The sequence below is a fragment of the Sminthopsis crassicaudata genome, chromosome 4, assembly GCF_048593235.1.
Source record: "Sminthopsis crassicaudata isolate SCR6 chromosome 4, ASM4859323v1, whole genome shotgun sequence".
NCBI lineage: Eukaryota > Metazoa > Chordata > Mammalia > Dasyuromorphia > Dasyuridae > Sminthopsis > Sminthopsis crassicaudata.
Window position 1 is genome coordinate 387,098,660 of NC_133620.1, and position 19,432 is coordinate 387,118,091.

The 19,432-nt window shown below is 32.8% G+C and overlaps 1 protein-coding gene across 4 annotated transcripts in view; it reads right to left on the minus strand.

Annotated features, from left to right (window-relative positions):
• The window catches only part of LYST (lysosomal trafficking regulator), a 190,755-nt gene that overhangs the window by 127,728 nt on the left and 43,595 nt on the right, over window positions 1-19,432 (minus strand). For all 4 annotated transcript variants that reach the window (XR_012481323.1, XM_074262462.1, XM_074262463.1 and 1 more), the window contains exons 6-10: window positions 15,717-16,740; window positions 13,898-14,059; window positions 12,027-12,180; window positions 8,208-8,431; window positions 6,097-6,163 (exon numbers count right to left, since the gene is read on the minus strand). Coding sequence is in view for 3 of the 4 variants with exons in the window: in XM_074262462.1 (XP_074118563.1) it covers window positions 6,097-6,163; window positions 8,208-8,431; window positions 12,027-12,180; window positions 13,898-14,059; window positions 15,717-16,740 (1,631 nt within the window). In the remaining variant the exon portion in view is untranslated. The remainder of the gene's footprint in view (window positions 1-6,096; window positions 6,164-8,207; window positions 8,432-12,026; window positions 12,181-13,897; window positions 14,060-15,716; window positions 16,741-19,432) is intronic.

Here is a 19,432-nt window from a genome sequence, read left to right on the forward strand (position 1 = left end):
GCAGTTTGGCATAGCAGACAGAAAGCCTGCCTTAGGAATCAAGAAGAGCTGGATACAAATCACTCCCTGATACATAATGCCTATGTGATCTGAGGCAAGTTATTAGCCTTTCAGTCCCACCAATTGTTTTAAGACCAGAAGTTACTTAATAGTTGTGTTGGTAAAGGAAGTTTCATCTATAAGAGTTCCTCACCTTGATGAAGTAACAAGTCTGGAAAGAAGAAGAAGAAGGATGAACAAGAGAAGAAGGGAAGGAGAAAGGAGGAAAAGAAGAAGGAAAGAAGGAAGAGGAGGAGAAGAAGAACAAACAACAACAACAACAATGTAAAGGAAAGGGATAATTTGACTTACTGGAAAAGAAGAATCATCATGATTTTATAATTAACTAAGTTAAAGACCGAAGAAATTATCAAAAGTTTACATGGACATAAATAAAAATCAAATCATCATTTGGAGATAAAACCTATTCTATAGGGTAAGATAAAGATTTCATTTTTTTACAGGGGTTTGTATTATTACTAGGCTTAAATTTTTTGTATGGAATATGTTTGTAATATAGAAACTCACCTCTGTTTGCACAGGGCAAAGATGGCACTGAAGCAACTGTTTTCTCTCAGTCACTGCCAACACATATTACTATTTATCCTTTTCCAATTTGGACAGAACTGTTATCACTTGGTCCAAATTGGATGGCTAGACTGCACATACATATTTAAGATATATACATCAACTAGAGGAGAACTTAAGAAAATAAAACTATTTGCCTTGCTACTATTATTCAACATTTATACAAAATGCCATAAAATCTTAGTTTAGTATCTAACTTTTAAGAAAAAATGATTATCTCATTTAGTAAACAAAATTTGTGGAAAGCACACTATCTTAGAATTTAATGTGCTATCAAAATTATATTATATTCAAATTTCATTAACATGGATATCTATCATCATAGTAGTCCAAGAGTCTACTGCTTATTTGGTTTTTATATAAACTTAAAAGTAAATGCTGAAACAAGAGTATATTTGCAAACAATAATGAATTTGAGAAGAACCATATTCTATATTGTAGAGCACAGGAAGTCTCCAGAGTTCTAAAATCCTGAAAATGTAAGGACTCTGAGGGTTGAGGCTAATTCATTTTAATTTTTCTACTACTACTAATACCTAACACAGTTCTTAATTTATAGCGGGTGCTTAATAATGCTTGGTGAGTCTGAAAGAGTCTATTCCAAGATTTATCCTGAATGGAATTTTTTAAATTATTAAAATATGAAGCTTTTCAAAAGATTTTGCTGGGGTCTATTGGAGATTTTTTTTTAACCACAGGTGAGTGGGATTTGAGATGACAAACTGCTTACAAGAGAACTACAGGGATACTAAAATAGAAATACTCAAATGGACCTATAATCTCATAGATCTGATATTCCCTGCTGTAACTCAAACCAACCCATCAATACTTGCTTATTCTAGGTAAATCTTGACCACAATCTCCTATAAAATCAACATAGAGGTGCCATTCAACATGGTCAAGGCTTTCCTTGACCTCTCTTGATATTACATAATAGTGAATCACACAAGCAACTATATTGGAATATCCATCCTCAAACTCAGCTCTAGGTGACAGCCGGGGCCAGGGAGAGTGACAGGGTTGAAGTCAGGGTAGGAAATAAGATGAATAGTGAAAAAGCAAGAAATGAGAAATAAAGACAAGGGAGCTTCAGTCAACTCAAGAATGGAGAATTTCAGATAAGGGTGTAAAGACAGAGCAAGAAGAAAGCAGGAAATGTGAGAAATCTCATATTTCTGCTTTGAAAATATCAGGCATACAGAGAATTCTGGAAAGGTGGCACAAAGTCAGAGAGCTCCAAGCTCTCCAGATTTTCCCCACAAACAGATTATGCCTCAGGGAGAATTTTGGTTAAAAAACAAGTAAAAGTAGTTCTGCTGGGACCATCAAAGAAGATCAGAATGAATTGGAGGCCTGGCCCCAGTGAAATCTAAGCACCTCCAGGCTAGCTCCTGTGAAACAACAGGCTGCCAGCCCAAGAGCTAGCTGGGTTAGGAAGTAGCTTTAGCCCCAGCCACAGGAACTCTCGCCTCCTGGAAAGTGGGGAATCAGGCATCTAAGTCAGGAAGATGGAGAGAACCTTTGCTAAGAATACACACCACCCTGCATGAGAGTGAGAAGCCCTGGGACACTACTAGCTGCCAGGCATTTACAGGACGGGAGAGTTCCAGGATTTGGATTCCAGGTCAGAGAAAAGAACTGAAGAAAGAGCTGAGGCTAGAGACATTATATCCATCCCCACACTAAGACTATAAATGATTACACTAGCAAATTTGTATTAAAAAAAAAAGTGGGCAAAGGGGAAAGAACTCAACCACAGAAAGTTATTTATAGGAATAAGGAAAATTGAGGTTTACCTTTAGAAGAGGATAGTGAAATTTTTTAAAAAGCATCCAACATCACAGGCTAATTGTACACTATTTCAAAGTCTGATTCTTTTTGTACAGCAAAATAACTGTTTGGACATAGATACATATATTGTATTTAACATATATTTTGACATATTTAACATGTATTGGTCAACATGCTTGGGGGAAGGGGTGAGGGAAAGAAGGGGAAAAGTTGGAGCAAAAGGTTTTGCAATTGTCAATGCTATAAAATTACCCATGCATATATCTTGTAAATAAAAAGCTATAATTTAAAAAAAAAAAAAAAAAAAGCATCCAATGGTCATCTGTTAAAAAAAAAAAAAAAAAAAAACTATAGGAGAATTTTTAAAAAGACTGAAAGCTATGACCAAAAAAGAATCTTGGCACAAAACCTGAAATAATTAAAGAAAATTGTTCCAATGTGTACAACACGAGGAGAAAGTAGAAACAGGAAAAATCCACCAATCACCATCTGAAAGAGATCCTACAAGGAAATTCTATAGGAAGAACATAGCTAATCTCCCCTCCCCCACCTCATCAAGAAGAAAATAGTACAAGCAACAAGAAAAAAAAAATTCAAATTGATGGAACCACAATTAGAATCATTTAAGACTTAACAGTGGCTCCATTAAAAGATCAGAGTCTTGGAACAGTATATATCAAAGAGCCAAAAAACTAGGCTGAAAATATACCTACCAAAATTAAACATAATTCTGAATGGAAATAAAAAAGATATTCCATGAATTGTCAGACTTTCAGGATTTTGTTGCAAAAGACCTGAATTTAATAGAAAATTTGACATAAAAGAAGAAAGAGAAATATCAAGTGAACACAAAAGATTAATTTCGAGGAATTCAATAAAGACAAACGGCTTATGCTTTATACATGGAAATGTAAATCATATATCACTAGTAATTAGGTAGTTTGAAAGAAAGAATAGGGTAGAAGTGAGTATGATAAAAAGCAAAACCATATAAGGTAAAAAAGAGTAATAAGATTTTATAAATGAGGTACAAGTACAAGAACTGACACAGGAATTAAATACAGAGGAGGACAGGTAGTCCTGTCCAATGAGAGTAGAACTCTCATTGGAAATGGGTTAAAGAGGAAACAATACATATATATCTAGAAGGGTATATAAGTCTTCTAAAATTATTAATAAGAAGAGGAGGGAATAAGATAAGATGTGGTATAGAAAGAAGTATAGATTAACGTGAGTGGGATAATGTATGTAGATTAATGTAGAACAAAGAGGGAAAGAAAGGTTGGGAAGGAAGGATCCTGGGGGGGAAATGGGAGGTAGGTTAAATAACAGCAAGGCAAGGTAGCAGGTAATAGAAGAAGAGGTACCAGCAGGGTTAGGAAACAAGATACAGGACAAACATGTGTGGTACAACTTCACATAGATATATGTAAATGTATATGTATATATGTGTGTATAATTATACATAACCATGCATGTGTACATATATATGTATGCACACATACATGCATATATGTGTATATAAACGTGTGTGTGTATATATATGAACTTAACTAGAGACTTCTTGGAGGTAGTAGAAAGGAGGAAAGAGGAAAGAAAAAATAAAATTAAAAGTACACAACAGAGAACAAAAGAAAACCTATAAGGAAACAAAGAAAAGAAGGATACTTCTGAATATAATGTATAGTATTTATTATATCAGCTTTTTTGAAATGTAAATTTATTGTTTCATATTTTGAATCCTTGTGTTCTGCTGTGCATGACAATTTTTCCTTTTTTTCTATTTTTTAAAATTTGTATTTGTTTTAAATAAATATGTTTAAAAAACAAAATATAAAAGTATAAAAAGCAAATATGTAAGAGGAATTGAGTGTAAAAACAATTGAGACATTTGGAGGTCAGGGTTGGATGTGTTATACATACAAGTTTCAACTATTAACTGTTCTTTTTCTAAAGGAGCATTAAGTCATCTCAAAGTGAGGAAGATTTCTATATGGCAAGATCTTTTACCTGAAATAAGTTGTGTGACCAGAAGGTTACAATATACATAAAAGCCTTACTCTGTATCTGTCTCACAGAACATAAGGTAAGCTATTCATTCTATCCCTCTAAGTAACATTATTATGTCTAACACTGCTTGCCAATAATTTCAAGGTTTCAAAAAAATGAAAAATACAACTTCCTCCCTTAAAATTAAGAGATCCTTGCTATAGACTAGACATGAAAATAGAATCATTTACAGAAAGGCAGAAGTTAAAATGGTTTTCAGTAAAATAGGATTCCACCTGCCTTACTTATAGAACTAAGAACAAAATCCAGATTTCCTGAGTCTTAGAACCATATTAATCCAAAATGACTAATTCTGTCTCCAAAATCCCCTAGGAAAACAAAAGATGAAGGAAAAGGCCAGAAAGGCAATAGAAGAGGAGGGAAAAAACAAACAAAAACTAACTTAAATATGAATTCCTTCAACTTAATCATTAAAAAAAAAAAGCTATATGAAACTAGTTCTCCTATCTCTATTAATGGCACCATAATTTTCCCAGCAACTTAATTCTTGGATTAATCTTTTACTCATCATTTCCCCTAAATCCCTCTAATTAGTCAGTTGCAAAGTTCATTTACAATTTTTCCTTTGAAATGCATTGTGAAAATATTCCTTCCTCTCCAATCCTATCCCCAGAAACCTACTCCAGTCTCCTAAGCTGCCTTCCCTGATTCTAGGTTCTTCCCCTCCAAGCCATCTTAAATAATCATTAAATAAAATTCTCATCATAAAAGATTATCCCACTCTTCAAAGAAACTTTGAGGGTTTCTGATTTACTTTCACATCAACTCTGAATTCTTTTTGTTATTTCTCAAAATAACCTGGTCTAACCATGCCTATAAAATCTTATTTCTACTACTTTCTAAGATACACCCTTTATTTATTCTTAGGTTATCTCCATGTTTTTGTTTATGTTGTTCCACTTACCTGAAATGCCTTCCATATTTCCAAATATAAATTTTACCATCTTTCTTTTTTTTTGAAAGGCAATTGAGGTTAAGTCTGGTGTTCTATCCACTGTGCCATCTAGCTGCCCCAATTTTATCATCTTTCTATTTAAGTCATGAAGCATTTCATGACTACTAGTTCTAAATGATCTTCATTTCATAGGCACAAACAACATTAACATTTGGAAGTAATTCCAGAATCATCTAATAAAGCATTAGGACTTCTTTTTAGTGTCTATAGTTTTTCTACTAAATAACTTAGAACTCTATTACATACTTCTGAATTTTTCCCCCCTGAGGCAATTGGGGTTAAGTGACTTTCCCAGGGTTACACAGCCAGGAAGTATTAATTATTTGAGACCAGATTTGAACTCGGGTCCTCCTGAATTCAAGGCTGGTGCTCTATCTACTGCACCACCTAGCTGCCCTCCATACTCCTGAAATTTTTCAATTATTCTTTGCATTAATGTTGTAGAGCCTAACTAAACTGAAAGAGTTACATATGGAAATACACTTGCTGTGTCTCCTATAAAAGTGCCCAGGTACAGTGTTAAGCATGAAGCAGATAAGTGGCACTTTTTGCTTGATTGCCTCTGTTATGGCATTGATACAGAGCTATGATGTCGTTATTATACATTAGGATAAGATGAAAAATGTTTACGAAAATGAAGTAGCCAAACTTACCTTGTAAACTAGAATCATTCTGAGTAAAAATTTTTAGGAACCCTCCTAAAATATTTCTAACAATTTTCTGTGAATTAAAACATAAAAAAAAAGTTTAAAATAAAATTATTGCTATCAATTCAGAAATTTGCAAAAAAAAAAGTACATTAAACAATTATGCTACTTTATTGAGTTAACTGACATTTTAGTCACAAATATTTAAATAGGATAACAATTGCATAGTAGTCTTTCCTACATAAAGGGGTCTTTAACATTACATAAAGCAAAAGTCAAATTGACAAGCACTTATTAATCCCTTACTTATGTGCCAGGCACTAGGCTGAGTGCTGAGGATATAATGATTTAAAAGCAAAAGGTGGTCTTTGCTCTAAAGAAAGTCACAATCTAATGGGGAAGACAAGTAAAAACATGACTTGTACATGATAAATTAGAAATAATCTCAGAGGAAAAGCATAAAATTGAAGGGAAGAAAAGCTTTTTTCCCGAAGGACTTAAAATAATTCAGAGCAGCCAAGAAGCTGGTATGAGGGAGGAAAACATTCCAAACTTGGTGAGGTAGCCAATAACAATGCACAGTCAGGAGATGAAGTATCATGTTTGAAAAATAGCAAGAAAGCCAATGTCATTGAATAACAGAGTATGTTGGAAGCAGAGAGAGGAATAAAGGATAAAAAGACTGAAAATATAGCAGGAAGCCAGGTAATAAAAGGCTTTGAATGTCAAACACAGCATTTTATATTTTATTATTGGGGATGACAAAGAGCAACATGAGTTTATTGAATAAGGGGAAACATGGTCAGACCTGCACTTTAAGGAGGTCTATTTGACTACTAAAATGGGGACAAAATTGAGGCAGGGAGACCAACCAAAAAACTAGGTGGGAGTTGATGGGAGCCTGTATCAATATGGTGCCAGTTTTGGAGAAGAGGAGAGAGCATATGGAAGAGATGTTACATAGGAAGAAAAAACAGGACTTGGTAACTGATTGGATATTGGAGGGCACACATGTGAAAGAGAAGGTAGAGTCAAGGATGTAGTTATCTAGGTTGTTATGTGACTGGGATAATGGCAGTACTCTCCCACAGTAATAAATAAACAGGACAGGAAAAGAGAAGAGCTTATGGGGGACAGATAATGAGCTTAGTTTTGAACATACTGAGAGAGTTTTGTGTGGGACTACCATTTTGAGATTTTCAATAGACAGCTGGAGATATGATTTAAGTTGGTTATTTTAGAGTCAGTCATTAAAAAAAAAAAAAAAAAAAAAAAAATGAACGTGCTTTTCAGATTTGCCAGATAGCAAATATTGTTAAATTAACTTTCTTTACCGAGTGACAAGCAGAATAGCTAAAATTTGTCCAGAAAAAGTACTGAAGAATTCTGTGGAATCTAAAGAAATATAATATTATGTTTCCCATTTCCCCTGATTAAGCAAAACAACTACAGAAATAAAGACGGGAGGATCCTGTAATAAAATAAATTACAGGGAAGTTGTTAATCTGCACTAATAATTGACCAAATTTTTTTTTTTGGTTTGTGGGAGGAAAAAAAAATCATCAGAAAATCTGACCTAAATTTTTAAGAAGCAGAAGTGAAAAATATTTAATTATTCAGTACAATTATTATTTTAATAATTATTTATAATCAAGTTCTGACACTAACACTTCCCAGCTAAAGTAGTCCACAGAATGGGGATAATAATACTTAAGATAATAATAATTTCTTCAGTATCTACTATGTGACAGGCATTGTGCTAAATGTTTACAAATATTACCAGATTAGAACTTCACAACTCTGGGATTTTATTATCCCCATTTTATAGTTAAGCAAACTGAATCAAACAAAAGTTAAGGGACTCGCCACCCAGTAAATGTCTGAAGCTAGATTTGGACTTCAGTTTTCTGAGTCTGGGCCCAGTACTTTCTCTACTGTGCCATCTACCAACTTCACATACTTTGTAAAATGATGATAATGATAGTTGTGAAGATAAAATAAAATAACACATAAAATGTTTTGCAAACCTTAATAATAACAATTATTATTAAACTATAACAAACAACAATGGAAAATAAAGCAATATTTATTTTATATTAACCATACTAAAACCTTACCTTTTGCATGAGTAAAGTCACATTTTTTTCTTTCTGTCTGATGATCTTCAAAAAGCTCTCAAAGACATGGCCAAGCACATCAAATCTGACTTTACTGGCTGAAAGCAAATTTAATTCCAGTATACAAATCTCAGGATACACCAATTCTCCTTGTGCAAGGTTTTCAATCACATCATTTAAACAACTTGAAGAACTGATGTATTCTATGTCAGCCCTTATGTCCTCTAAAATTAAAAAAAGTTAATTTTCATTTACAATGTAACAAATAAAATTTTAATATTGACTATTATTTCAGAACTACTAGTAACATTATGAACATTTCAGGTGTTTACTAATTTTACTTTTAGGTGATTCTTTGTTAAAATATGATATTCACATAAAATAAAAAGTTTAAAGGCCCAAAGAAAGAAAAGTTAATATTTGTAAAACAATTAAATTTTCTCAATGCCTATAAGATTTCTCAACCTAACTTATTTAGCCAATATTTCAAAATCAACCTGTGAAAAACCTAGTTTACCTACTCTTCAGTGAAAACCAGCACAGTACAGTAGAAAGAAGGGTGATTTTATAATCAGGAAGATCTGAGTTCAAGTTGTGCCTCAGACATACACTGGGTGAAAAACCTTGGGAAATACACTTAACTTTTCAGTGTCTTGGGTAGACGGAATTTCCTCATTGGGAGTTCCTATACTAATGCAAATACATATTTGTGTAGGCACAAATTTTTTTCTTTGCCAAAATCTCCTTTAACTTTTGACTTCATTTCTATCAGTGGTTTAGAGACACTACTATCTATGTAGTCTCTTATACTTGAAATTTGGGGTATTTTTTACTTTCTTTTCAGTTCTGATTTGTTAAAAGGCCTATTAATTTCACTTTGGCATAATCTCTTTTTTGGGTGAGGAGCTTTTAAAGGACTTTAAAATCCAGACTGAGGATTCTCTATTTGATCCTTTTGATGATAGGAAACTAATCAATGAAGTTTCTTGTGAAGGGATGACACAGTTAGACATGCACCTGCACAAAGATCACATTTGGAAGATCATTTTGACAATCTAGTGGAAGATGGACTAAAATAGAGACACTTGTGGCAGAGAAAAAACTAATAGGATATTACAATAATTGTCCAGGAGTAAGAACATAAGAGCCTGTCTGCACCAGGGTGGTGTCAGTGTCAGAAGAGAGAAGCATATTCAAGAGATGTTACAAAGGTAAAATCGACAAGCTTTATCAATAGATTGGATATGGGGTCAAGATAGGGTGAGGAATTGAGAATGATACTTAGGTTATGAGCCTGGGATTGGGAGGATGGTGGTACTCTCAAGAGTAATAGGAAAATTTGGGAGAGTCTGGCCAGAAAAATGGTTTTAGACATGTTGAGTTTAAGATCACTCTCAGTTTACAATGTCCAGAAACTGGAAATCCAAGACTAGAGATCAGAAGTTCAAGCTGGATAAATAGATCTGAGAGAATCACAGGAGTAAAATGGTAACTGAATCTATAGGAGTCGATAAAATCAAGTGAAATTATATAGAGATAAGAAAGTACAGGACAGAACCTTAGAAACTTATAAGATTCTTAACAGAGAGGATGGTCATAAAAAAGGAAACTATGGAAGGTATAAGGAGGGAAGATGTTTAGAAGAGCTACTTTGTTACATGGAACACCATGCTAATGAAAGAGGTAAAAAAAAAAGGATTGCCTTGCACAATTTGAATCAGCTTGAATTTACATTGCAAAACTTTGTGGTAGACCCAACCAGCTTGGTTTCATAATTTTCTCCAGCTATGTTCATTAGTACATGTGAAGAAGCAAAGGCAGCAGATATTGTAGGTCAGTGGTCTTCAAACTTTTTTAAATAGTGGGCCAGTTCACTGCCCCTCAGACTGTTGGAAGGCCGGACTATAGTAAAAACAAAAACTCACACTGTCTCTGCCTCAGTCTATTTTCCATAACCGGGCAGGTGCATAAATGACCTTAGCAGGCAGCATTTGGCCCGCAGGCCGTAGTTTGAGAACCCCTGTTGTAAGTGATCCAAGGCTATAGCTAGTTGCATAGAGTGAAGTCCCAAGGAAAAAATGCTATAGTGATTCCTTTTCTAGAATGAACTATAAGCTTATTGTCTATTTCTTGACTTTAAGATAAATTGCTCTTCATGCAGATGTACCTTGAATTTTTATGTCCTTCTAAAAGCTGACCTTCATGTTTAACATGCATACTTATTCTCTAGCTTCTGCTTTAGATTCCAAGCTTTTTCTAAAGTTTATCTTATTCCTTAAAAAAGGACTTCTCAGATACTTCCAGCAGCCTTGGCTATGCTTCCCACCTTTCCAGGACCCTCCAGGACCCTGGACTCTGTATGTATATATTTTGTATTTACTCATATGTATACAAGTCTTTTGTCCCAAACTGAGCATAAACTCTTCAGGAGTAGGGTCTCTTTTGTCTTTGTCTTTGTATCTTTAGCATCAAAAATATTATATATCTGGTGCACATTAAGCACTTAGAAGCTTTCAAACTGAAGTGAAATAGAATGATTCTGAATTCTTTCAGCTAAAAGTATCCCTGGAAAACCAATGACTTAACAAAAAAAAAAAAAAAAAAAAAAAAAGAAAAAATCACAATCTCAGCACCTATTTTCCAAAAAAATGTGTTGATCCTATGACAAATAGTGAATAAAGAAGCAAAATTCACAAGAGAATTGGAAACTTGGTATAAATTCAAGTCATAAAATATTTACTCAGGACATGCTATAAGCCCTGAGGATATAAAGAAATGCAAAAGACAGTTTCTGTCTACAAGAAGCTCTTAATCTAATAAGAGACATGTAAACAGTGACATCCAAACAAGATAACTTGAAAATAATCTCAGAGGAAGGCACTTAAGTGAGATGGGTAATGGTTTCTTGCTGAAAGTGAGAATTTAGCTGAGACTCAAAGGGAGAAAGAAGCTACAATCAGTAAGCAATGAGAAATAATAGGAAAAAAAATAAATCAGAACTATATTTTGATTTATAAATAAACTATAAATTTCCAATTTCTCTCTAATTTTTCATCTTCAAAGGAAAAAAGCCCTAGAAGTCTACATAAATTAACATCAATAGAAAATTTTAAAAAATCAGTTCTAAAATATAGCCACACTACTAAATAAGTTAGTACAGTGAATTAAAGTTCTGGGCACAGAATCATAAAGACCTTAGTTCAAATCCAGCCCCAAACACTTACTAGTTGTGTGACTCTGAGCAAGTGATTTAACTTCTGCCTCAGTTTCCTTAACTATAAATCAAGGATAATAATAGCACCTAACTTTCAGGACTGTTGTGAGGATCAAATTAGATAATATTTGCAAGCATTTAGAATACTGTCTGCCATTTAGTAGGTACTTGTTTCCTTTGAAACTTAAAAAAATATTATCAAGGTCTATGCCATTCATTGCCCAATTGTTTCACATATATATAATAATAAAGACATCCAAAGTAACCATGATGCTGAAAATAGGATTACTGTGAATAAAAGACTAAGCAGCACAGAAAGTTTGGATTAGGAGAGTAGTATCTTAAAGTTTCCTATTTCAAAGCTGGTCCTTTTACACCTGCACAAATGCAAAATTTTAGGTGGATAATAAATGTCTATGCTAGCAAAAATTTTTCCCATATAGGAAGTCACCAAATTCTCCTTTACAGAAAACAATTATAATAAAATTTAAGTATATGTAGTTATCTAAATTATTTATTCTTAGATAAGTCAGATAATTAATATATCATTTATGAACTTTCACACAAGTTATATAGATTGACTTTCAAATTCAATCCTACCCTACCTTCATCTTGGCTTTCACTATCTTCAGTGTCACTTTCACTGTCTGCTTCATAACCTTCTTCTTCATCAAAAAATTTAAAAGTACCATGGCTTTCTTCGGTTTCTTCTGAGAGATCACCTTGCTGAGATACTGAATCTGACTCAGTCTGGTGCATCTGTAAGATGAATGTGCTGTTAAAAAACATGCAGCACATAATTTATTCATTATTGAAAAAAAATTTACATTTATTTGAACACAGTTAATATACTGATTTTGAAAAAAAAATCACCTTTAACATAGCATATTGTGATATTATATGATGTAACATAATTACATATTATATGTCCTATGTAGAATATATACAATAAGAAAAGGCTACAAAAATACCACTGTAATAATTTAATAAGTTAATTAAAGAAACAGGACTATAAAACTTATTATGAAATTTTGGCAAAGCAAGGAAATAAGATCTTGTTTTCAATGGTGGGAAGCAACATATCAGAGGGAAAAACAAACGAGATTTGGATTCAAATTCTTGTTTACTTATTGGGTGAGAAGTCATTTCTCACTTTTAGGGATTCAATTATATCATCTGTTAATTAAACTTAAGTTAAAGTAGATAATCTCTATGATCCCTTAATGCTCTAAAATACTATGGTTCTTTATAAACAAAGAATTATGGAAAACACATGGCAAATATTCATCTGTCATAATAAAACTAGATATAATAATAAAAATTATATAATTTATGCAACTGAATTAGTACTTCTCCAAAATGGGTTTAATAGGTGATGGAGTGTTATGGCCAGAACAAGGATTCTTACAAGGTGCTAACTCAGTGGAATTGATAAAACAACGGTTATCTAGTTTAGGATGGTGACTAATAGTTCTCTAGTTCAGTATGATTGATTTAATCTTACCACAAATAATGGTTCCCTAGTAATATAATGATTGGTTTATACTCAGTATACTATAAATGATTTAATTATAATAGAGCATATAAGCTAGGACAAACTCAGCCAGGGTGAGACTTGGAGAAGACAGAAGACTGGAGGTGGGAGCTCAAGCTCTCAGAGCCAAGAAGAAAGATTCCCTCCATCTCACACCACCATGCTGCATGGCTGGCCTGTCCTCCTGCAGTTTCTCCACTGAGACCAAGCTAGCCCAGGCCCCAAGCAAGGAGATAATAAAGAATTTGGACTTTAACAATTGGCTATTTTCGTGGTGATTACTCTGCTGAAAGGAAGGCTGGTCCAGAGAGACTTCCAGAAAATCAACCAGAACTCTATAATGGAGCATTAGTTAACTAAGAATTATTAAAAATAATACACACACACAGAATTGTACAGGAAACTTATTCAGAGCATGAAATTACTTACTACATAGCATGAAATTACTAAAATTGAAACATATTAAGTGAAATATTTTTATAATTTAATAATCACATATGCATATGTACATGTGTACATATTTAAGTTAATTGATGAGAGTCGTACTATTTTTATATAATAGATAATTAATGAATAACCTCCACCAAATAAAACCACGAACCCTTAAAGTATTATGAGGACTAAAGTGTCTAAGCTAAAGGACACAGAAATTAGGAATTCCAAGATAATTAACTTTTCTGCAGAGATGTCTATGTTATAAGATACAAAAATTTTACTTTGTTAAAAAGAAATTCGTCTGCATTATACAAAACGTATTTTTAAAGAGGCAAATTCTGCCCTTTTTTCTTAGTATATCATACATCATATTACTTGGTCCTAATCATATTACTCGTACAGAGTCTAGCCTTGCCTCCACTCCAAATCACTGCCCTGAACATATATATAATTATACCTCACCTTCATAGCTGGTCTTCACCTTGGCATAAAGAAAACCATTCATACCTTTTCAAATTTCTCTTCAGAATGATTCAAATCTGCTGAATAATTCCCCAAAGCTACTCGAAGCAGTGCATCCAATAAAGGTTTAGCCAAATCAGTTTCAACCACCTTTGACTGCGAAAGCTGGTCTTGTATTTCAAATAATATACTTTCCACAGACAAGTTCTAAGAGGGAGGAAAAAAAATAGAATATCAAGTATACTTGTTTTTAATCATATTTAGTTACAACTGAATTAAATTAGAATTAATTCTGATTTGCTTAACCAATTAAGATGGAAAAAAATCACAAATGGATAAATATCAATCTTCTGCTATACTTTATACTGAACTTTTAAAAATCTATCACTTTATTAATTATCTTTATTTATAAATTTCAGTTTATCATAAAAATTTTTCTATAAATATTTATTAGGCTTCAAATTATTTTCCCAACTGGAGTTTTAATTAACCTCCTTTTACATCATTCTAGTCTCTTCTCTCAAAGCTCTCTAAAATATTAAGAATTATTTCTGTTCAAATATTATCATTTTCTTAAAGCTTTTTAGAAATTTCATTGTTGTCCTGGGATATTCTATGGATTTCCATAGGTAACTGCTATAAATATTCAAGGGACTAAATGATTATACTTCTCTATCATGTCAGTATAAACTGTTTTATATTGTTACCTATTTTGTCATGTGTTAAGGTCAAAAGTATTTATTAAGAACTCACTATATGCCAAGCACTAGACTATTGCCAATATAAAGAAAGGCAAAAAGGAGTTCCTGCTCTTCACAAGCTCACATTCAAATGGAGAAGATAACTATGTACAAAGGGTGATCAGATTTTAGGTGGAACTTAAATCCAGGAGGCAGAGTTAACAAGGGACAAACTCAGCTAACAAGGGAGAGAATTCCAGACATAGATACATCTAGTGAAAATGCCTGAAGTTAAGAAATATCATTTGTTTGAAAAACTTCAAGCAGGCCAGATCCCAGGATCACAGAACTCACTGTAGGGGGTGTGGGATAAGAAGATCAGGGAGAAGGGATAGTTTATACAAGTCTTTAAAACCCAAACTGATAATTTCACATTTGATACCAAAGGCAAAAGTCACTGTAATTTACTAAACAGGAGACGACATGATGATATGCTTTAATTAATTTGATAGCTGAGTAGAAGATGGACTGAAGTGGGGGGAAAATCGAAGCAAGGAGATCAACTGCAACAGTCCAGGTATAAGGGAGATCAACTGCAATAGTCCAGGTATAAGAATCTATACCAGGGTGATGGCAGCGTCAGAGAAGAGGATAAATAGTAAAGAGATGTTACAAATATAAAATGGACAGAACTTGTCAAGAGATAGGATGTCAGAGTACAGTGAGAGAGAATAAGAAATGATGATACCTAAGTCATGAGCCTGGGAGAATACAGTGTCCCCAGTACAAGGAGAATTAGGAAAAAAATAATTAATTCCCTTTTGGACAGGATGAATTTAAGATATCTATGGGGACATCCAGTATGAAATTCCCAATAGGCAATATGAAGTCAAGAGAAACTACAGGTCAAGAGAAATGCTGGGACTGATTGCTAGATTTCCGAATCATGTACATATATATGATAAGCTTTTCTATCTGTATTTACATTTTTGAGAGCAAAAAAACTATATTTTACATCTCTTACTCTGCTCCACAGTGCCAAACACAATGCTATGTATATAGCACATACTTGATAACTGTCAATTAATACCCAGAAGAAAGGGAATTTTCATAAAACTGTTTTTCATAAAATTATTTTTCTTAAGATTACATGGCAAAATAACTGAAAAAAAATTGGTTGTTACCTGGTTAGGTAATTCTGCTTCCATCTTTTGTTGATCTTTAGTCTTTGTACTGTGAAGACAAATAGTCAGAAGAGCTTCTAATAGTCTTATACTTTGAAGTGTACACTCATGTTCTTGACTTGAAGATACTTTAGGTTCAAGAGCTGCTACAGAAGCTGAGATTTGTCTTACACTTAAAGGTTCAGAAATAATTTTCTGTGAATCTAGTTGACCTAAACTTTTAGTATTCTCCTCTAAATTATCTGACACTAAAGGACTTAACTCACTATTGACACTTAAACGTAATGCATCCTCATTCACTGCCATTTCAGATTGAAAATTTTTCTCTAAATCTTTGTTTTCATTTACATGAAAAAGACCTTTCTCTTTTCTTTGTTCTTCTTTGTCCCTCGAAAATTTTTGAATTATCATAATTATTAACTTATAACACACTTGGAAACCTCCAAGTTTGTGAAACTGTTTCTGAAAAACTGAATTCAACATATAGATCCAACGACACATGGACCAAATGTCTGCTGCCCTGTGGATATGTTCTGGAGAAGGTAAGATAAGTATCTCTGGAGATAAATATGGTAGCATACGACTTAGAGGCTCACTAGCTGTACTATCATAGCCAGAAGTATCTTCTGAATCATTGGTGGAGTCCCGATCACATTCAGCTTCTTTACTAACACACAAAAATGCCACACAGAGGAATAGATTTATCATATTGATATGTATATCCTGACCAATAGTCTTCTGTTTCTTCGGACAAATTTCTTTAAGGCCAGCATAAAATTTGCTAAGACTTTGAGAAGAGTCTGAGCATACTTGCTGCTTAAGTGAAGAAGTTACTAAAGATGAAATCTTCTTTTCATGGTCTATTCCATCGATTTCTGGAATCACTTCATCTTTCTGCTGCTCTCCAAAGCTGGTTATTAGAGTTTCAAATGCTTTTAGGGAATGATTTCGAATACCATCTAAGTAATTTAATTCAATCATTTGATTTACTCCATTACAACTTAGAAATAAGTCTCTTATAACCCTATGAAAAGAAAGTATACACAAAAATGTTACATATGCAAAATTCCATGTTTCCACACTAAATTACACATTTCATTCTAAATAACTACCTTGTTATTGCTTACTGAATGAACAATTTAAAAAAACATTTTATAGAATAAAAATATTCTTAAAAGGGAAAAATAATTAAAATACAAAGAAGTACCATTACAGACTAAAAAACAAACAAACAACTAAGCAACCTAGATCTCAAATACCATTTTCTTTAAAGTGCTGAGTATTGTATTCACATGTAAACTATGATCTATAGTGTCCAAAAGAGACAGTGTTATACAATGAAGAGAGAGCTGGTTTAGAATAAGGAAGACTTGGGTTCAGAGTATCACCTCTGACACATTGGATTGTTTGATTCTAGGCATGTCTTTTAACTTCCTACTGCTAGAAGACTACTTACATTCAAACTTTGGAGTAAGGAGCTGAAAACTTGGTATGATGATATAAAATAAAATCAAATACTTATGTTCTTATTGAACACTGATACTAAGACTCTAAGTTGCAGAGAAACTACCAATCTGCAATGGTCAAGGAAGTTCTCTTATTTAAGAATTCCCTATGCAAATGAAATTATTGTGCTCATTATTATCCTTAGCATACAGATGACTAATCAAATTAATTCAAATTGGTATATAGTTTAAAAATATTTCCCCCAAAATATAAAATGATTTCTTCCCCAGTTTTTAAAAATTTTACAAAAATATAAGATTTCACAGCAATTAGCAAAGATGCACCATGAAAACATCAGCAATTAAAGTTTCTGTATATGTTTGTCTTTATGCATATACCATATTTAGATCAATATAATCAGAAGACTAAATAAATATATCCTAATTTAGCAAGTTGTTCATTATTTTGAAATATTCTCAAAATTTTAGATACACTATATATATTATTATTTTGTAAAATTAAGTGATGTCTTTTTGTACAACAAAATAACTGTATGGACATGTATACATACATTGTATTTAACATATACTTTAACATATTTAACATGTATTAGTCAACTTGCCATATTGGTGTTACTGGATTTTTACCAAATCAAAGCTCTTGTAGACCCAGAAAGGTTTCAAAATTGGACCCAATGATGAACTTATAATTTGTCTAAGTACTAGTGGTAAAACTAGTGGTAAAACTCTCTAGGGAGTTTTACCATGAGGCTGACCACAGGGAATTTCAAAAAACATCTATTAAGCTGTATCAGTACCATTAGGAACACTCATCCCATATAATTATAAATATATATTTTTGAAGCACTGATATATTAAATAATTATCTAGAATTATCTATATATATCCAATACTCCTAAATTAAGGGAGATATAAGTGGATAACTTCTCGTAGGGAACTCCCACTGACATAAAATGAAATCTTATCTGCAACTTTTGGTTTTAGAAAATTTCCTTGGTCACTAAAAAATTAAAGGTCTACAAGTAGAAGGGTTGGAACCCAAATGTTCCTGATTTTAAGACTAGCCTTCTGAAGTGATATCTTTTGAATAACAACAACAAAAAAAAAAGTTGATTAGAAATTAAAAGGAATTACCCTACTGACTAAAAGAGCCCACTCCAAAATTGAAGGTATTAAGGAACCCAAACTTTATACTGGTAGCTCCAAATACCAATGAACTATGTTCAAAAAGAGTACTTAGAAATTGGTTGTTTGGAATTGGAAACACTTTTTTCCTCTCATAGAAATTTGAAATGGTGTTAAAACTACCTAGAGTAGCCCACAAAAGTCCAGTTCATAATAAAGTTTAGCTATAATATGAATGACATTAACTTGAGTTCTGGATCCTAGTTGACCATGAAATAACAAGGAAAAGGAAATTTTCTAACCCTATTTCATGGACGTCAAGCTTGTGCTAGAAATCATTTTGTAAGTACTCAAAATTTATCTTTGATACTTTCCTATCTCCCTTTCCATACTTCTTTTTTTATATCCTAGTGCCCTTTCTTCTTAGATGATGCTTCATTGTAGCATTCTATCAGCCCTGATTTACACTCCCCCCCCACACCAAAGTTTTCCATATTCCTAAATTATTTACTCCACCCTCTTATCAATATTTCAATTTCCTGAGTAAAAGAATTCTTAACTGTGTGCTAGGATGCCAATCTAAATGAATTAATAACTCTAACATAGGCTACTTCTTCTTACAGTGAGTCATCAACTGTGGTATTTCTATCCCTGGGATATGACTGTACATATGAATCATTTGAGTTTTTATAATTCAAAAACTGCTAATGTTGTTAAATGATAGAAAATTTAATTGTAAGCTTACCTTTTTAAATTAAATACTGTTTGTTTTTAAGGTGGCAAAGAACAATAAACAAAATAGGGAACTGATGACTGAGAAATGGCTAAACAAATTATAATACAAGAATATAATGGCATATTGCTACACTATAAAAATGTTGAATACAGAGAAAAATGAGTAGATTTATATGAACTGAAAAAAAGCAAGAGTCTAGAAAAAAAGCAAGCAACAATGTAAAACAATTTATACAATGTAAAAGAAAACACAAAAAAATGAACTAAACACTGTGTAATTTTGAGCTTGTTCTCCCCCCCCAAAAAAAAAAAGAGTAGAGGAAGTGTAATGTCACCTTTATTTTCCATAGAGGAACATTTACTGACATAAATGATGATATTCTACTGAGT